At 37.6% G+C, this 20,929-nt stretch overlaps 1 protein-coding gene across 1 annotated transcript in view; it reads right to left on the reverse strand.

Annotated features, from left to right (window-relative positions):
- LOC150089896 (GMP reductase 2-like) overlaps positions 1 to 20,929 on the reverse strand; it is a 136,104-nt gene that overhangs the window by 59,206 nt on the left and 55,969 nt on the right. The window contains exon 2 of the mRNA XM_090368893.1: positions 9,787 to 9,906. Coding sequence (XP_090225019.1) covers positions 9,787 to 9,906 — 120 coding nt within the window. The remainder of the gene's footprint in view (positions 1 to 9,786; positions 9,907 to 20,929) is intronic.

Genomic DNA, 20,929 nt, shown 5'->3' on the forward strand with positions numbered 1-20,929 from the left:
GTAAAGTTATTAGAATGAGTACAAAGAAGGGCAACAAGATTGGCAAGGGGATTTGCAGAACTTAAGCCTTTCTCTTACCAAGAAAGGCTTAAGTTCTGCAAATTGCAGTGCCTGAAGAGTAGGCACCTGCAAGGTGATCTGATTGAGGTGTATGAGGCCTTGAAGGGATTAAGCAAGCTGAATCCTGATGGATTCTTCATCTTGTTCAGACTAAGAACCTGAGGGGGCACAGTTTCAAATTGAGGAAAGATAGTTGTAGAATAGATGTGTGGAAATTTGTCTTTCAACTTTTGTTGTGGAAGCTAATAGCCTAAATAAATTTAAGGCTGAGCTGGACAGGCATTTCGAATGAATGGAGGGATGAAATGGGAGGGGTTTTTTTTTTTGGCTGATGCTGCATAAGCTTGCTTTCTTGCATCGTATGCCTCTACTAATGCTAATGCTAATGATTCTAGAACTAGGGGCTATAATTTCAAGTTACGGGGGAGTTGTTTAGCCTGAATTGCAGGAAGTTTTATTTTAGCCAGCAAGTTATAAATTACTGGAATAAGTTACCTACATGGGTGGTAGAGACTGACAGTCTGGGAAAATTCAAAGGTCAGCTGGATAATTACCTAAGGGAGAGGGAAATACATAGGTTGTCCATTTCCTTTTCTCTTATTATTATTATTAATTTGTCTTATTTTATTTATATTTTGTTATTTGTTTTATTATTATTTATTTATTCATTTTATTTATTATTATTATTTTTTTTGACTAGTGCAGCATAAGCCACAGGTTTCCTTGCACCATGTGGCCATTACTAATACTAATTTCATTTCTTCTTTACCTTGGTTGGATTACTGTTTCAAATCTTCTGATGTTAACAGTTGCTCAGACAATGTCAGTGAAATTATTCTTGTAGGGATGAAATCCTTTATCCCACACTCTACCTTAAAATCTTGTCCTTTATCTAAACCTTGGTTTTCCAATGAATGTGCCAAGACTGTTCAAGAGATAAAAATGTTTGCATATCACAACTGGGTTGCATCCAAATCTCCAGGTTGATTTTTTGTCTACATGAAAGCTTGCAACGATTGTAAAACAGTTATTAATCATTATTAATTTATTTTGAATGGGTTAGATTAGAAAACTTGCTTCTTGTTCAACTGATAGTCAAGCAGTCTGGCATTTCTTCTGGTCTCTTGCCAAAGCTTTTGGATGCAAATTTGCCCATTTCTATTCCTACCTCTGTTAAAACCAGATGGTTTTATTGCGACCTCAGCTAGAAAACAACTGACCTGCTAGCATCCTATTTTTCTTCTAAATTGTGTATTGATGACCACGATAAACCATCTCCAACCATTCCCAGTACATTCCATTCAAGGCTTCTTTCCATCCATAGTTTTTCTCATGATAACGCATTGCATTCCACCTTACAGTTTGAAAACCTAGCCCTGCACAAACAGCTTTAACTTCAGGAATGTCCTCTACCTTAAATGCTGATCCCCAGGTAGTAATTCTCCAGTGGGACAAAGATAACTTATATGATTTCAATCCTTCTAAAACTGAATCCTGTGTTATATCTCGCAAAACACAATGCTTCTGCTCCTATGCTTATCTTTGATGACACTCTCAAATGATTGGAGATATATCTCCATCGGCGATTACCCTGACTTCTAATCTCTTTTGGCATAAGCACATTATAAATATTGCTTCCTCTGCATCTAAAAAAATGGGTTATCTCTTTCACTCTCAGCATTACTTTTCTTCCAAACAGCTATTCACTCTGTACAAATTTAAAATCTGCCCTACTATGGAATATTGTTCCCAGATCTGGGGAGGTGCCCCGAAACCTCTCTTGGGCTTCTAGACTCCATTCAAAAGAGGGCAATTAAGTTAATTAATGACCCATCCCTAACCAAATCTCTCCACTCTCTGTCTCACAGACATCCTGTTTCTCCTGCATGCCATTTCTATAGATATACCATGGGTACTGTTCTTCGGAATTCGATTCTATAATTCTCACTCTCTTTTCCAAACAGGTCTAAACATGTGTTGCAACCAGTCAGCATCCATTTATTCTCCAACTTCAAACTGATAGCACCAACTTTTCTTCCTCATTTATTCCTTCAACTTCCGTTTTCTGGAACAACCTTCCTTCATATGTATTTCCTGAAAATTAAAATCTACAAGAATTCAAGTTTCTTCTTTCATCTTCAACCCATGCACTGTACTAAGTATTACAGTTCGTAATAATTCTCGTGCTTGGGATTTTCATTAAAAATAAATAAATAAAAGCTGCTCCTAGCCTAGAGCGACACTGAGCAAGGTAGAAGAGGAGACACTGCTGGTTAAGACAAAGACTTTTGAACTTTCCAGCATTTTGCACAGGAAATTTTTCATTGAAGATGAATATTATTAGAATACGAGGAGGAAATGGTAAAGCAAATTAAATTTCTCTCAGAACAGAAATGTTTACTAAATGAATTGTTCTGCTTGTCTTGTCCTGGAACATACTTCCATCTGGTGTTGTGGAAGTGGTTAATTTGAATAAATTTAAAGAAGGTATTTTTCTTTTTTTAAATTTAATTTAATGTTATTTTTATTTTTGGCTGATATTGTATAAGCTTAGTTCCTTGCATCATTTGCCACTATTAAAACAATGCCTTCCAATGCTAAATGGTTTAAAACAACTTAATGGCTAATTAATAATAGTACCAGACAGGATAGTAATTCAAGAGATGCACTTAAAATGAAGCACAGAGTTAAATAAACAAAGACAAAAATAGCCAGCTAATTTATAAAACTGAGATAGAGGCTAATACGTTAAAATTGGACCAATAGAAATCTGGCAATTATTATTTTTTTCATTCTCATATGACAACTTGCCTTCCATTGGTTGGATTTTTGTAAAATTTTATATTTTAGCGTTTTTGAAAGATTTGTAAAGCCATCCTAAATTTCATTAAAATCAGACTAACAGAAATTTGACAATTACTATTTCTTTGTCCATCCATCTGCATGTAATAACTTGACTCTCAGTGAATGGATTTTTAATAAAATTCTAAATTTTGCTTTGTTGCAATTTTTAGGCCTTCCCAATTTCATTAAAATCAGACCAATAGAAATTCAGTAATTATTATTTATTTTTTTCATATCACACAGGCTATCTATATACTATATATTGTAACTGAAGCAATGAATATAGTTTGTTGCCATGCACTGATTGGAGGGATGAATAGGCAATACGATGGATATCTACAGAAATGAAATGTACTCAGCTCACGCATAAAAGTCATTACTTTTTGCTTTTTTTTTTTTTTGTTATAAATCAAGAATTATTTTTTATAAATCATGTATTATTACTATTTGCTAACACATTCCTGAAATGTAACACACAGCATACATTAACTAACTTGCTTTGTTGAAATATTTATTTCCTTTCGCATTATTCTTAAGTGCTAGTAGTCAGACTAGGTTAATTCCTGGAATTCTTGCCTCTTTGTATTATTGGTATTGCAAAGTGAAAGACATAAATTTATGGAGAAAAAAAATGGCCTGATAACACAAAGTGTAAACTATTGGATGCAGGATCCTGAGAAGGGAATGCTGTGTGCATGACTGTGAAAGCAACCTTGACCCACAGTGAGCTTTTAACAGTTTTAGCAGAACTGTGAGATCGCACCAACAGTAGTGTAGAAATGCCATTATCCTTGACTTTGTTCTAATTGTATTTGCAATGGACAAGTTTTTGGTAAAGAAAAGGGAGTCAAATTAACAGTGTTGACAGCATCAAGAACCTCATAAACATCAATCTGAACATGACTATTCCTAGAAATTTGTAAAACTGTTACCAACAGTCTATAAAAAATAATCTTTCATAAATACATTGATGATGATTCAGGTTTATTTTTAGTGGCATTCCAATCCTACATGCCCTATATGTGGAGAAACATTATCATATCAGTTAATGGTTGTCAACAAACTTGTGAGATATTTATTCCAAATATGCTTCTGTGTCATATAAGCCCCCAGGATATTTTTTGCCATCTTCAGTCCTCAAAACAGAAAACATCTAAAAAAAATGGATTACTGTATCTATTAAGGTTCTGAAGCAATAGTTGTACATTTCAGATATATATATATATATATATATATACACTGGTGTTAAAAGAAAGTGCATTGCCTAGGAATTTCACATTTTTAACCCTTTTTCGCAATGGTATGTTACATTAATGACTAGCATCACAAATAGCAATATAAACAAAGATATTTATTAATAGTTAAGGCAAAGCTAAGAAATATTTGACAGGTGCTCTCAAAATATTCCAAAATGAGCATTTGTAACCTTTATACAACAGTTTTGGTAAACACGACAATTATGGCTGAAATGTTATCAGAAGCCCTCAATTTGCTTCAGTTTATGATTTTAAATGGAAAACAAAATGAAAAGTTCACCAGGTGCAAACTAATATTTAGTTGAACCGCCTCTGGCCATAATGACAGCAGCATACCGTAGAGACATTCAAAAGATCAATTTCTGAAGATAATCAACTGACAGTTTGAGGTTCAAAACATAAATTATGGCTTCCTGAAGTTCACGAAGGGTCTTTGGTTTCTTTCTAGCAACTGCAGATTCCACACAATGCAACCAGTTCTCTATAGGATTCAGGTCCAGGCTGTTTCCTGGCCAGCTAACAGTGGTAATGGACCATTCTTCCAATAATTTTTTCACCTGTAACAAATGTAAACACGTTACTGTCGAACCTCTAATAACTACAGAAGTGCCTACTTACACTGTTTGCCCAATGAAAAGGAGCAGAGTCATCCTGAAAGATGCAGTTACTGGCAGGTTGAAATGGTCTCTAATGGTTGGCAGCAATTTGCCTTCCAATATAGTCAGGTATCCATTGGCATTTATGGAACCTTTTATAAACTGCAGGTGACCTACTCTGCGATACGAAGTGTACCTCCTCAAAACAGAGGAGGTATCATTTGGATGGTAGGGAATTTCACTGTAGACACCACACAGTCTGGATGGTATTCTTCACGTCTATGGCACATCGCTTGTCTCCCATCAGAGCCATGCAGGTTGAATTTCTTCTCATCTGAGAAAATAACTGACTTCCACTGCTCGGGGGTCCATTTGACATGCTTCTTACATCAAATTAATTGGGCCTTTTTTTTTCATTTTTTGTGTGAGGAGGGGCTTGATTTGATTTTGATTTGGTAGTCGTTGGCGCATCGGCTTCTGTGGCCATATTGCACCTTCCAAGGTTTTTGCAGTACTTTGATCCAAGCCCGAGGCGGGAATCGAACCCGCGACCTTTGGGTTGCCGGGCAGGTACTTTACCCACTCGGCTAGCCCGGTCGGCCGTGAGGAGGGGCTTCTTCTTAGGATGACAGGCTACAAGTCCATTTTTGAAGAGGCGTCTTCTGACTGTTACTGCACTTGCTACCACTCCTGTATGTTTTCCCATTCTCTTTTCAGCTCAGACGAAGAAGCTTTATGGTTTTTAAGGCATAAACGCTTCAAAACACAGTCCTGTTTTGGTGTAGAGATTCGTTTGTGTCCAGTTCCTTTTTTCCTATCAGCAGAACCAGTATCCTTGAGTTTGGAAAGAAATCTATTCACTGTCAACTGATTACAAGACACTCTATAAGCAAATATGACAGGAAAAACATCCTTCCTCACATAAAGCAATGATACCACTCTTTCTTTGTGGCGTCAACTGGACATAACTCACCATCCTGACACAAGCAAGGAATGACTGCACTCTTGCAGAGGGTGCTTATATAGCTAAAAGTAACAGCTGATGCAATATTACATCATCACCTACGTGTGTCAATCTTATCTGATGCAACCTGTAAGTGTGGTAGATGGCTTTCATCAACCGGTGAAATACCACCACTTTGCTTATTGGAGGCTTGAAGTGGTGAAACCCATGTTTAGTCTCTAGAGCAAAGTTTCCAGCATCCCCCTCCCCCCATACTTCTCCTTCAACCCTAGCCCAAGCACGGTACTAAGTACTATAGGTTCTAATACCTCTCGTGGTTGGGGTTCACATAAAAAAAAAATAAAAAAAAAGAAATATTGCCATATACTTACGTTATTCGGACAACAATTATAATTTTAAGGGGCGATGCACTTTCTTTGAACACCAGTGTATATAAAGATTTCTGTGGGAAGAGAACTGGGATGGGCTATGGAACATATTGCTACTCTTCCCCCCCCCCCCCCCCGATCTTGCACCCACGGATTTCTTCCTCTTTCCTTCCCTAAAGCCCTTTCTTGTGGAAAACACTTTGCTGCTGATGCTGAAGTGATTTCTGCTGCCAAGTCATGGTTTGGGGGACAGTCAGAAGGCTTATATAAAGCTGGCCTGTGAAAGTGTATTGAAAGATGGCAAAAATTAATCATTTTGTCTGGTGACTATGTTGAAAAATTGTAATACATGGTGTTTGCTTCAACTTTCTATCAGAACTACTTCTGGGAGAATACAAATCTTTTCTGAATCCCCCTCCCTCGTATGGCAAGATATGCCACCCTGTACCATGCTATTAGGTCCATTATGCAGTGGGCAGGGGAATCAAAGTCTGATGGTTTGGTAAAGTTCATAAAAAGCTTGGGGGAGGGACTGGAATTACAATGGGGTGTCCAGAGTATATAGTTTTACCTCTGATAAGGCAACATTGCCTCGACAGTGTTCCCACATTCACCCACCCTTCCACATACATATTACTCAAATTCTCTCCAGTCTGGCAAATTAAGATGTCACCTTGGACTGATGATGACAAAGTGGCAGCAAGATTATACATTAGCTGATTCATGCATGCTGCCTAGAGTGTTACTGATAGGCTCAGTCCAGTGGACTATGTAATATAAGGAATACTGGAACTTGCCATATCTGTCATAACCTCAAAGGGCATAACTCATATTGTATGACAGAAAAGATGGAGAGGTGCCTTGTTTGCTTTGCTCTGGAAAGCAAACAAGGTTTCTGCCACCAAGCCTCTGTTAAAATAGTGGTATTGCACCAGGTGATTAGATTATCTTGTTCATATGTAATCAATTCAATAATTAATTACTAAATGACAGAGCTGCAAGGCTCAATAAGTTATGTTATATATCAATTAATAATGATTAAGATGAATTACCTGAATAATGACTTGTAGAAAGCTTTGAAGCTAATTAGCTTAGAAGCATTCTACAAGTCATTATTAAGGTAATTACTCTTAATCATTGTCAATAATTAATTACATATATATAAGCTGATCTTATATCAGCTTATATCAGCTCATCATGGGATAGCCGCACTCTGTACAACCACAATGTTTGAAAAGTAAATTTGAAATGTAGCAATGTTTTGTTATATGCTACTGCATTTGAAGTGGTACAAGCAATAGAGAGCTTGTGAGATAAATGTCAGAGGATTACAGTGACAAGTGTTGAAGAAAATTGAAATTTTCAAGTGGCAGAGGTGTATGAAAGGTCAAGAATCTGTGGCCACAATGACCACTATTAAAGCCATATCGAGAAATGGCTTCACTGATGCACACACTTGCCTTTACAAGTGCACGCATCAGTGGTACAGATATATGCATTTCAAAGGAAACTATTTCAAAAAGGATAGCGAGCACTGCCAGATCTCATCAGCAAAGATTAAAATTAAGGTAGCCCTCTACAAACAGGTTCATCAATGGTGTATGCACTTTAAAGGAGGTTATTTTGAAAAGGAGAAAGCGTCAGCAGATCTCAATGGCAAATATTAAAATTAAGGTAGGTCCATTCTGCAAATTAAGTGATCAGCCTGTGTATTACTACAGAACTTTGTCCTTTTGCAGCATTTTCGTATGTTTTGTGAAGGAGTTGCAACATAAAAAAATAAAAAAATTGGCATAAGCCTTTATATTTAATGTTTAAACCACAGCTTGTAGGTCAGAAGCTCAATTAGTTTTTGAGTTTAAAGTTTCAAACCATATGGATGCATGCATAGTATAGCTTAAGTTCACAAATGAACTACCAAGTCCTCACTGAAAGAATGAAACCACTTCCCATCTAACCATCAAGCTGTAGAGAACAGATATGCAGAGATTATAACCACTGTGCAAGTTGTGAGGGCTATATGGTTCAGATAAATATAACATGTACAGCCACTCCCTGACTTACGTAAGGGTTGCATTCTGCAGAACTCTTATGTAAGTCAGAATTCCTCTAAATGCATATGTAGTACTCGCAAATTTGATTGAATTTGATTGAAGCAAAAAAGAAATGTTCGATGAACATGTAAATAGAATTATTTATTCAATTTTTTTACCTCATATGCAGGAAAAATTACAAAAGTGTACAAAATTACAAAAAGAAAGAGGAGCCAAGCATAACGTCAGCAAGTTTTACCTTTCGAGCATCGTTGCCAGAATTAATTCCCCAGCTGATAACATGCTGCTGCGGAAGTTGAGGGCTGTGGAGATTGAGAAGGAGGTTTTTTCCAACACATCACAAAATTTCTCTGCAGCTGCAGAATCGGCACTGGCAACTTCACCGCATACTTTAATGTTTTGGAAACCAGCATGATGCTTGAACCTAGTAAACCACCAGCTGCTTGCTTGGCTTTGGTTCACCATACTTTTCCTTAATATCTTCATAAATACTTCTTGCTTTTGCTTGAATGGCCAATGGACTCAGGGGTACTTGCTTCTGAATCTGATTTTCCATCCATATTATTTCTTTTAGCTTTAGCTTTTCCATCTTCGATATAGCACCCGAACGCTGTTTGGTGATCACTGCTGATCTTAAATGCGTTGATCCTTTAACATGTTCTTTTATACGTGCACTGTCCCGTAAAATAGTATTCACTGTTGAAGCAGCGAGATCTAATTCCGTGCAATAGAGGACAAACTTTGTCCTGCTTCATACTTCTTAATCATTTTCATTTCTAAATCAATTTTCTTTGGTTTCCTAGCACTGCCACCATATGCACTTTCCATTGGTCGCTTTCCCTTCATCATTGCAATAAGTAAATAGGAATGAAGAGAAGATTCTGAAAATTTATTATATTTTTTATATGATTGAAGATTTCAGTGAAGGGGAACTCATTTCACTAAAACACTAACGTTTTCACCAAAATACTGTAACCCACAGAATTCCAGTTATCGGTATTATCGCAAATGCAATAAGATCGAGTTTACTACTCGTTTATAATAGACTACACTAACAGGAAAACTGGAAAGTGCAAAATATTTTTTATTGTTTTATTGTAGTGACTTCCAGAAATGTGTTTTAGAAAAATATCACAAAGGCATTCAAAATTGATTTTTATAATGGAACATATGATAATGATGAAAGTGTAGTGCAATTTCCATTATAAAAATGACCTTTTAGAGAGATAAATTGCTTAGTTATATATAGAGAAAATTTCAACTTCCAAAGTCTTGGAAAGAATTACCAAAAAAAACAACAATGTGAACAATGTGTTATTGGGTTCACATTATGATATTTTCAAGATACCTCCATTTATTCCTACGGGATGCAAAATATGTTTCCAAGATTTTTTTAAGTTTGCACCGGCCGCCAAAAACTTACATAAATTCGAATTTCCGTAAGTCTAGTATTTAAGCTGGAGAGTGGCTGTATTTTAATCCATACAGTGTAATTGTTGAAATTTTAAAATTCAATAATTCTCTAAATTCAATAATTCTTTAAAATTCAATAATTCTTTAAATTTTATTTTAAGTGATAAATCTGAATTATAAAACACTAATAACACTGGCCCATTAATAACAATGATGAAACATAATCCTTACACTAGACAAGGCTTTAGCCATTTCAAATGTCCCAACTGTATCCATATTGGCTGCAATAACTGGTATTCCATGGTAGTGACCACCTGAATTCTTGAACTTATACGTACGGAGAAGATCAACCTGTAAAAGAAAAATTATGTTTTTATGAAATAATCTTCATTATGAACTTTGTTTCATAATGTAAATAGATATAATGAAAAAATTAATTAAAATAAATCTTCCCAATTATTATTAAAAATAATAATACAGTAAAGCCTCACTTTAATGGAGGGGAGGGACTTGTCTACTAAATTGGATTGCCGTTAAAAAAAAAAAATCTGTTTATATTACAGCATGAACACAAGGTTAATCAACTATTTATTTTGAAAATAAGGTTCTAGCATGCCTGATTTAGCAAGAAACCAGGCAGGTTAGAACCAGATTTCTGCACGTCTAATCTGCAACCATCCTTTTCCAATTTAAATGCTCCCCTTGTGTTTCAACTGAAAGGGTAAAGATGCCATCAGCATATTAAATGTTCAGCTACCTCTTTTACAGTTTCTTTTAATAAGCAAGTGGACTGAACAAGTGCAGTGCTGATGGGATTCTTCCTCTTACTCAGACCACACACACAAGGGGGCACAAACTCACACTGAGGAAGGACAGTTGCAGAACAGATGTGCCAAAGTTTGCACACTTAGATTCAATTTCCGATGCAACAATTTAAAATTTGAAGAGAGTACACTTAGCGTTTTTGGTGAGGATTTTTGTAGGCTGCGTCAATGTTTTCCAAGTATTAACTGATCATGACATGTTCTCGGGGTTGTAAATCTATCATCCAAACATAAACTGGTAACGTATAATATTTTTTACACCTCTATTACAAACTTGAATTATACATATATAAATATACATATATGTTAAAATAAAGGGATATATATATATCCCTTTATTTTAACATAAAATGTTGGTACATCTTTTGATGTAGACATGACAGAGACTTTTTATGGTGATTTTCAGGATCAGCATGTTTATTTTCTCCAGAATCACATATTTTCATTGCGGAGGTATGAAAAAAAATATTTTTTGTTGGCTAGTGTTATTTGAGAAAAATTTATAGTTAATGATACAAAATGATAGATTACTGTAGAATCCAACGAGCAGTTCTCTCAACAGTGTAGGTAGGCGTTAGAACAGAATGTGGTGTTGAATCTATGATTTACAGGAATTTTGCTAGTAGTGAAAGGGCTTGCTGTGGACCTGGAGTCAAGTGCATGGATGCAAATTCACAAATTACAAGATCAAGCCTGTACACTACCACAAAAAGTGCATAGCCCATTCATAGCTGCTGTTCGGTTGGCTGCAATAAAGCAGCTACAATAAAATTGAAAACTCTTGTGGCCTTGGCTGTTCAGAGTATAAATGGACATTTTTATTTTAGAGTTGTTGTTATTTGTTTTTAGGAGCATCAGCTGCTTAGACCATATTTTTCTGTTGTGTATTCTCTGTCAGTGTGTGTTCATGTGCCAATTTGCATATTGCATGATGAAAAACAGAGAAGAATAACCCTGCTCCTTCTACCTGAGATTGGTTAAGTGCAACCCTTATCGAAGATAGTCCTTTAGAAATTTCTCCAGTAATCCAATTTTTTCCAATCCTGGGATTCAAACTCAGACCTCTCTAAACCAGTGATGAGACCACTATATTGCCACAGTGGACTAGGAACATCTTGGCTAGGCTACACTTTGAATACTGTATGCAGAGATAGATATCTGATTTCAGAAAGGATTCAAATTCACAAATTACAAGATCAAGCCCTACTCTGCACCCCTTCCAGGTCAGCTGGAAGGGGTGCAGAGTAGAGCTGCAAAATTGCTACAGGAATAAAGAAGTATTCGGTAGAGAGAAAGGCTTCACTTTTTGTATTGTAAAGTTTCACGACCATATGTTTTTATGTATGGGACTTCAGTGAGGCACTTAAGGCTTTGGTGGGACATAAATTCAAGTTTAGTAAGGATGGTTGCAGGATAGATGTGTGGAAGTTTGCTTCAGCCAGTGGGTGGTTGATTGTTGGAACAAATTTTCATCTGTTGTTGTGGATTGGGTTGTTTAAATGAATTCAAGGAAGAATTACACAAATTCTTGGAGGGTATGGATGGGTAAAGCGTGTAGTTTTTATTTTTCTGATACTAACAGGCTTGACTTTGGCCCACGAAGTAGTAAAGAACATCAGTCACAAGTGTGGAGCACCTTACCTCCTCGTGGTGTGGGCTGGACAGGCGAGTCTTGGCTAAAGTGGTGCACGCTATTCCTCCCTGATGGGGCTCCCAATCCCGCCAGGGCTCTGAATCTCTCAGTCCCAGTAATAAGAATGTGAAAGTTCCAGCATCCCAAGTGCTAGAAAAGAATGTGCCACCGCAGGAGGCTGGTATTGCCTCTGCAAGGGTTGATGAGCCCCAGTATTTCCAATTACTGCTGCTGCTGCCTTTGAGTGCTCCATCTGTCATTGTTGTTTTACTACCAAATCTGGTTGGAGTAGCCACTTGAAGAGAGCTCATCCAAATGAAGCTAATGCCCAAACTGTAACCTCAAGGGTAAAGGCCAGATGCTCAACCATGTGGAATTCCAATTTCGGGCAGAGGGCGTGAAGAATTTGAATCAATGCTTGCAACTTCTGTTTCCATCAAGGGCACGGGATGTGATTAAAGGTAGGCAGAAGCTTGTATCCTATTCCAAAATCTTAGATAATTTGATATCCCAAGGAGAACCCCCCTTTGTCTATGAGAAATTCTACCAAACCTACTGAGCATACCTCCGATGGGGCCCTGGTTCAGGTCGGGGATGATTCTGAGGAGGTAGCCGGTTCCACCGGGGATGAGCAATCCCCTCAAGTGCTGCCAGTTAAAGCTCCACCAGAGGATGGAGTAGTCCATAGTCTGTTTGATAGGTCATTATTACAAGAATTATGTTCTGAGGAAACTTGGGAAAGTATTCCATCTGCAATAACCAAGGACTACACGATAAAATGCTGGCCTCTCAGCTGAGATCCCTGCTTTGACTTATGACAATCAAAAAGTTAAATGCTTTCTGGCTGAAACTCTAGTCTACAGGTTGAATGTTGATGAATTGGATAATTATATTAAATCTAGTATTGTTGGGATATCACCTCCTCAAACTCTACCTATTGTTAAAACTCCAGTTGATCCTTCCATAAGTAGGCGTCGCCTGAGGAAAAAGGAATATGCAACAACTCAACGTCTTTACCAAAAAAAGCGAAAAAGATGTGCCCATAATATTCTGGATCCAGTGAAGACGTCTGAAGAAGTGGTTGAATCTTCAGTGTTTTTTCAAATTTTGGAAAGACTTCTTTTGTAGGGATAATTTAGAAGAAGACTTGTATATTCCAGCAGGCTATGATAAAGATCTAGTGATAAGGGAAAATCTTTATAAACCTATTACTAATGCTGAATTAAGATCTGCTTTTCCAGCATTATCATCTAGTACTGGTAATGATGGAGTGACTCCGAAGCAATTAAGATCTATTCCAGAAAAACTTTTGATTGACCTTGTGCACATATTTTTATGGGTCAATTTTATTCCCCAGTGTTTGTGTGATGCATTTACTATACAGTAATACCCCGAAGTTACGCGATAGGTGGGTCCGACGAAAATCGCGTAAGTCGAATTCGCGTAAGTCGGGGTACAACTTTGCATATAAATACATATAAATTTTGCTTAATTGGGACCAAGGACTAACAAAAACACTAGTTTAGAAGAAAAATATTAATAAAATTGTAGTTCTTTATACATATTAATACAAAATATGTATTAAAAAAACAAATGACTTACGTTAAAAAGTTATTTCGATGTTGATGGCTTCATAAAATCTAACAAATTCGTCTGACGACACAGCGCCTTCTTTTTTTCACGCAGAATTTCTTCGTAGCAAGCTAATAATTTTTTTATTCCTTGCTTTGTAGCTATAACGCGTTCTTCGTTGGAGTCTATGTTTTCTAAAATTTTTAAGCCCTTTACAATTGAGCCCTTTTCAATTTTCAACCTGTCAAGTTTACAATTGTCATGTACTTTTCGCCGTTGCTTCATTTAGGCCTGTAGCACGTGCAATATCACATGGTCTTTCATTTCGCTCAAAGCGTTTCACAATTTCATATTTTTTCTCTATCGACAGAGGCGGACTGGCCATTAGCCTTACCGGGGAAACCCCGGTGGGCCGGAGGCTGGTGTGATTTTGGCCATAAACCATAGTATGAGGCCACTATAAATTTTCCCGGGTAAGAATTTTTGACCCAGTCCACCTCTGTTTATCGATAATTGCTTTTCTTTTTCTCTCTGAATCTGCAGTGTCTTCACCAGGACGCTTCCTTTTCACACCTTTTAATTAAGTATTTTACTCATTTTTAGGGAATAAAGCACAATTACAAAACGAGGAGGCACGCTTGATACGCATAAACAAAGCTGCGCGCATGTAGCAACTGAATAAACAACACCATAAAGGCAGAGATACACTATTAACACCTCACATTTCTAGGGGTTACTACCATAAAACAATAAAAATCCAGTTGCGTTTCTGCTAGTGAAATCTGTTATAAACTGGTAGTAAACTCGATCTAATTGCATTTGCGATTATACCGATAGCTGGAATTGTGTTGGTTTTTACGTTATTATGGTGAAATGTGTTTCCCCTTCACTGATATAAAAAACATAAAAGCAGCAAAGTTGAATTTTGTTCATCTTTCGCTCTCATTCTCCGCCGTCGCACCGTATATCGATAACATATGAAAAACGACCTTGAAGATAGTGGGCGGCAGCGTTGCCAAACGAAAAAATCAAGAACCGCGTAACTCCGAGTTCGCGTAAGTCGGGGTAGCGTAAGTCGGGGTATTACTGTATTTATTCTGAAGAAGGTCGATTCAAAATTACCATTTGAATTCAGGCCAATAACTGTCTTCTGTTATACTGAGAACATATCACAAGATCCTTGCAAGCAGACTGTCATCTATGATGAAGTTGGATAACAGACAGAAAGCCTTTCTTCCAATTGATGGAGCTGCCGAAAATACAATTATTTTACAACTTTCTTGCAATGCTGATCGTTGATCAACGTTGCAAGAAAGGAGCTCCAGACTCTCCATTTAGCTTCTATTGATTTATCTAAAGTGTTTAATAGTGTCTCTTTTCATGCTATTACTAAGGTGCTACAGAGGAGACATTTGCCTGTAACTTTTATTAATTATATTTTTAAATTGCACTGCTCCTGTGTTACCTTGATGAGGTTTAGAGGTGATTGCCTTAAGCTATGTCCAACTAATGGGGTGCGGCAAAGTGATCCTTTGTCACCTTTCGTTTTTAATTTGGTTTTAGACCAATTATTTTGTAAAATTCCCTCATATATTGGTTTTAAACTTGGACAATATAATGTGAATGCCTTCACTGATGACCTCATCCTGGCAGCTTCCACACAATCCGGGTTGCAGTGCCTTTTAGATCAGGCGAATAATTTCTTCAGTGCCAGAGGTCTTAGAATCAAGGTTGAGAAGAGTTGGACACGATCTTGGGTGGCCTCGGGTAGGCAGAAGGTCAAAGTGGAGCCCAAGAACTTCCTAATAAGTGAAGCCAGGTTATCTTTAGGCGATATTAATTGGACCAGGAAATATTTGGGAATTGCCTTCAATGTCTCTGGTAAATCTTATCCGACTGTCTCCCTGAATAATATGCTGGGGCAGCTTCAAAAAACCCTATTAAAACTCCAGCAAAGGCTGTTTATCCCCCAGGCATATTTGTTGCCTAGATTTTATCATTGTTTAGTGCTGGGGAGGGTAACAGCTTCCAGGCTTAATGCCTGGAACACCCAAGTTAGACTTGCTATTAAGAAATGGCTTAGGTTACCAATTGACGTGGTAAATGCATACTTTTATGCTGACATTGTGAAGGGGGACTAAGTATTCCATCACTACAAAGTGTAAAGTGTAAAGTGTAAAGTGTGTTTGTGTCAAACGGCACCAGGGGTTTCCCCCATCTCCGCGTTGCTTTCATTGTGGGTGTAACAGTTCACTGTTAAGGCCAGAGATTTAAAAGTGTATGGGATTTGGAAGTATTGTGTTGTGTATCGTTGTTCCTCTGGCCATTTAGCCGCTAGACCCCTGATGGGGCCCAACGTTGCCCACACTCAGCCCCGTGGAGGCAGACCAGGTACACCCAGCATAATTATTTACTTTGGCAGGCCCTGCCACCTAATTTCCTGAGATTTCAGTGGCTAGGGCCTAAATAAAAAAAAAAAAAAAAAAAAAATGATAATAATAATAATAATAATGCGATTTTAAGGGGTGGTTCACTAATGCGGTTAAGTTTCGGAATTTATGCACGATTTGGCTGTTATAATTTGGAAGTTTATTTAAGTTTTTGTCGTGTGGGGCGTACACTGTGATGTATAGAGAGAGTGGGGGAAAGACTGAAGACTGGAGGGGAAAGACAGAAGTATGAGGCCAATAGGGAAGACGACCCCAGATATCAGTGCGGCATGCCCATGCCGCACCAGGAGAAGTAAACGGGGGGGATGGCGGGGAGGGGACGGTCCCGGCCCCTCCCCCCGCCAGGATATGGAGAGAAAGTGGGCCAAGCTAGGTGTCCAACCCAGATCGCCAACAGGCGAGGCAACAGCGTAGCTGCGGTCACAGTCATGGTTTTTGAATGTTCAGTTCAGTGTCACTTCAGGTAGGTCACAGTCTTGGTTCAGTCTCAGTTGTCTCGTGTTCGTCTTATGGGCTCAGGAAGAGGAGTGATGACTCTGGTCAGTTTGTCGTACTGTTTTGATGTCAATTCAGGTAGTCATATTCATTGAGAGCATCAGTCCTGGCCACTTGCACCAGGTCATGAATGGAGAGTTATCTTTGTTGCTAATTTCTTCTGATCGGTTGTAGTCATGCGGTATGTTCATGCTGTAGTCTTGAATGTCTCCTCCTTGGTTAATTTCAATGGAGTTCTTCTATTCAGATGTTTCCATATTGTTGCGGATAGCGATTTCCATTCTCCGTCTATTAAAGATGTCCTGGGCGTAGCGGCTGAACGCGGTGTACTCGTCTTCCGAATCCAGGAGATGATGCTCATTGTCTTTTGGTACAAACTTTATACTGGTGATGAGTACTGATCTTTGTTCCTCATAGCATTCACATTTGTGCATGATATGTTGCCACGTCTCCATATTACCACAGGTGCAAGTTGGGTCCTCGGTCAGTCCGAATGCATTCAGTTTTGCGTTAAAGGGCCCATGGCCCGTCAGGAGGAAGGTGGTGTTCAGTCCTGGGTAGAACCACTTGGGGGCTTTTGGATAGGTCTTGTCTATGTAGGGTATAAATTTCCGTGTGACTTCACCCTTGGTCATCTCTTGCCATCTTCTCTGCCAAGTTTCTTTCAGGTGTTCCATGATTTTCTGTTTTTCCGTTCGGTGGTTGTTTGTAGGGTCCAGTGTAAAAGTATCAAACGTGGTCGGTGTTCCCTTTGCCAGGTAATACATCAGCCCACATCTCGCCACCTCCAGGTCCAGAGGGAGAGTTCCCGCCAGGACCTGCAGCGCATAGGTACTCACCGTGTTACACGCCCTGGTGATGGTGAGGAGTATTTTTCGCTGTATTGTTTCAAGGATTCTTTTATTTACTGCGGTTCTTGCTTTGGTGTACCATATTGGGGCTCCATAAGTAATTGCTGGAACGAAAATCGCTTTATAGTAGAGGGATAATGTTCTTTTGTTTAGTCCCCAGTCTCTGCGTGTTACTCTGACTACTAGTGCTGCGTATTTTCTCAGCTTCTCCTTCAGATATAAGAGGTGTTGTTTAATTCCATCACTACAATGATTTATTCCCTTATTAAAGAAAGAAAGATTAGAGAAGCAACTGGGCTCTGCTTCTGACCTAGTACGTTATTTAATTGAAAGGCCATCCATAAAGAAAGAACTGAGCTCGGCTAAGAATTTGCTAAAGGATGGAAATGTATTTATAGATTCTAAAGCATCCATAAAGAAGAGATGAAGGGATCTCCTGTATGGCTCCTATGATAGCTGTTGTTTCAAAAATTCTAACTAGGTTCGTTCACAATACCGGTGGGTGGGTGACTGAACCAAATTGCTATCTGGCCATGCTATTGTTGACTAGTGAAAACTAGGATCAACGCCCTTCCTACCCTCTCTAGAACATCAAGAGGACATAGTATGGATAGGCAATGTAGAGCTGGATGCAATGCAGTCAAGTCGCTCGCCCACATAGCACAAAGGTGTCATAGAACAACGGTGTTAGATTTAAAGACATGACCCTATAGTAAACCTGGTAGAAAATCGGTTGCGCAAGAGGGGCTGGGAGGTTAGAAAGGAACCTCGGTTTTTGACTGATGAGGGTATCAGGAAACCAGACCTCCTTTGTGCTTGGAATAGCTCCATCTATCTTTTGGATGTCCAGATTGTAGGGACCAGTCTGGACCTTGAGCACGTTCACAGCATAAAATCTGACTATTACAATAACGTGAGTCTCAAAAGGTTAACAGAAGCGGAATATCTTATCAGTCATATCGTATCATCAGTAACAATCTCATACAGAGGAGTTTGGTGTAAGTCTTCTGCGTCCTTGATCCTTTGTATGGGATTGATGGTTTCTGACTTAAAAATCTTGGCACTGTGGGCACTGCAAAGTACTTGGAGCTGCTGGGGAGTTCATCAGCAAATGACCTAGCACATTGCTGTTGATTCCCTTGTATGTAATATGTTTTTTTTGAATTTGTATAGTTTAACCTTTTACCTTTTACTTAATTAATAAAGGGAATTTGTTAAAATACAAATATAAAAATTAATTAAATATTAAGGACAGCTTTTTTCTTTTAGAGGTGACACAAACTAGAAGGCATGCATTTATTACAAGAGAGCAGTTCTTTAAAAAGCTGTTCTTTTTGTTGATTAATTCTAATAATTGGGCCACTTCTTTAATACAGTACACTGAAAGAAATTGAAGAGTACTGAAGAAATGCAAAAAAAATTATCCCTTTTTTTGAACATTCAGATATTAAGAAATATGTATAAACTACAAAACATAAAGTCAGTTAATTAGCAGCGTCATTTGTTAAAAAAAAAAAAAAAAAAGCAATTCTCGAGATAAATTCATATTACTTATTATGAATTTTATCCTGATTACTTATTATGAATTTTATCCTAATTACTTATTATGAATTTTATTGCTGCCAAGGAAGCAGTTTTTTCACATTGCTCATGATTTCAGTTTTTAAAACATTATATTGTACTTCTGACTTGACATCCTCTTTTTTTTTTTTTTTTTAACTGAAAGTTGCTATTGCTTGAACAAAATGTAAAGTCATAATTTTAAATATAATTTTGTCTGTTGAAATGTTGTGCAGAGGTGATGTATGAGGTGTGATCAAAACGTTTGGTAACTGGCTAGTAATTTGAAATTGCAGCATTGTAGCAAGTTGTAACTTCTTTCAACGTGTTTTGCAAGTTATATAACAATGCATAAATAACCTGTTTAACTAAAGTTATTCTGAATTAGCATGTGTCGAATAGAAAGTGCTTTATCGCATTTAACATGAGCAATATTTTATTGAGCAATAAATATCCATCAAATTTTGTTTTGTTTCGAATTAGGAAAAAATGCAAACAAAAATTCATAAAATGTTATGATATGTTTTGACCCATAGTGCACTGCTCAGGAATTTGACTTACATGGTCAAACAGGCAATACTGAGGATTACTACAAAGTTCTATGGCAATTGTATGCTGGTCAGAGAAAACAGCCAGAAAAGTGGGCTTTAGGCAATTGGCACTTGTATCATGACAGTGCCCCTGCATATTTGACTTTTCATTCAAGCATTTCTTGTGAAGCACTATCACTTTGGACCCTCATTTGCCATACTCATTGGATTTAACTTGCATGGATTTTTTTTTTTTTGTTTGTTTGTTTGTTTTCCAGCTTAAAGCCTACTTTTTTGCAAGGTCTCAGATTTGTAACATCTAAAGAAATTGTTCAGAATACAACTCGGGAACGATTAGCTATTCCAAAAGAATTGCCTATCAGGAATTCTTCCAGAAGTTTCAGACGCATTGAAATTGATGTATATAGTGTAAAGGAAACTACTTCAAGGAGATCCATCTGAATGGCCAATAAGTTTGTCATTTCCCAAAAATTAGTTCTAAACTTTTTGATCATACTTCTTACACACTTCTAAAAAAAAGAGAAATCAATGCCCTTATAATTGTATGTTTTTTTTTTTAATTTTTACCACAAAAAGGAATAAAAATTAAATTATTGGACTGTTCAAACATTTCCTGGTGAAAAACAGAAAATATTAATGCCAAGTGTTTGTGCTGATTACTTTCCATTAGTCTTCATCAGAAGCAGAATGATTCCTGTATATAGTAGATTTACCTCTATATACAATTTACCTCTATATACTCTCTATACAATTTAAAAAGGCATTTTTTCTAAATTCATATTTAAAAAAAAAATCTTTTATAGCTATTAGATAACAGCTTAAAAATTAGCAATTATCTTTTTGATGGTATTTGTCTGTAAGCTGAACATTGTATGCGGTACTCAAGGTGTTGCCTGACCACTACCTTATACAAAGAGATAATCACCTCCTTATATTTGCTATAAAGATTCCTATATATCATTGACAAGACCTCATGAGCTGCTCTTGCAACCTGCCGGTTGTTGTTGTTATTTGGTTTTTAGGAGCATTAGCAACTAAGGCCATATTGCTCTGGGATATGCGGTGGTCATTCCCTGACCTTTCCGCATCCTCTGCATTTGGTGGTGACGGGCTCAAACCCCGGTCTAATCAAGAAGCGTGTGCTACACACTGCTGCTTCTTCCCACCTGGCTACGGAGGCGCCGGCGTTGCAACCTGTCGGCAATACTCAGAAAACTTCATAGCTGACTGCACAATTATCCACAGGTATTTTTTCCTTCTCCACTACCCTGAGTGTAGTACTGCACAGTCGGTACATTACTCTGGGATTACAGTACTTTACATTTGTTAATGTTAAACTTCAGTTGCCAACTCTCAATCCATTTGTCCAACTTTTCTAGATCCTGTTGCAGTAGCATACTGTCATTAACAACACTGCCAACCTTTGTATCATCTGTGA

This window comes from Mastigoproctus giganteus, chromosome 2 (assembly GCF_048544385.1).
Source record: "Mastigoproctus giganteus isolate SK-2022 chromosome 2, ASM4854438v1, whole genome shotgun sequence".
Classification (NCBI taxonomy): domain Eukaryota; kingdom Metazoa; phylum Arthropoda; class Arachnida; order Uropygi; family Thelyphonidae; genus Mastigoproctus; species Mastigoproctus giganteus.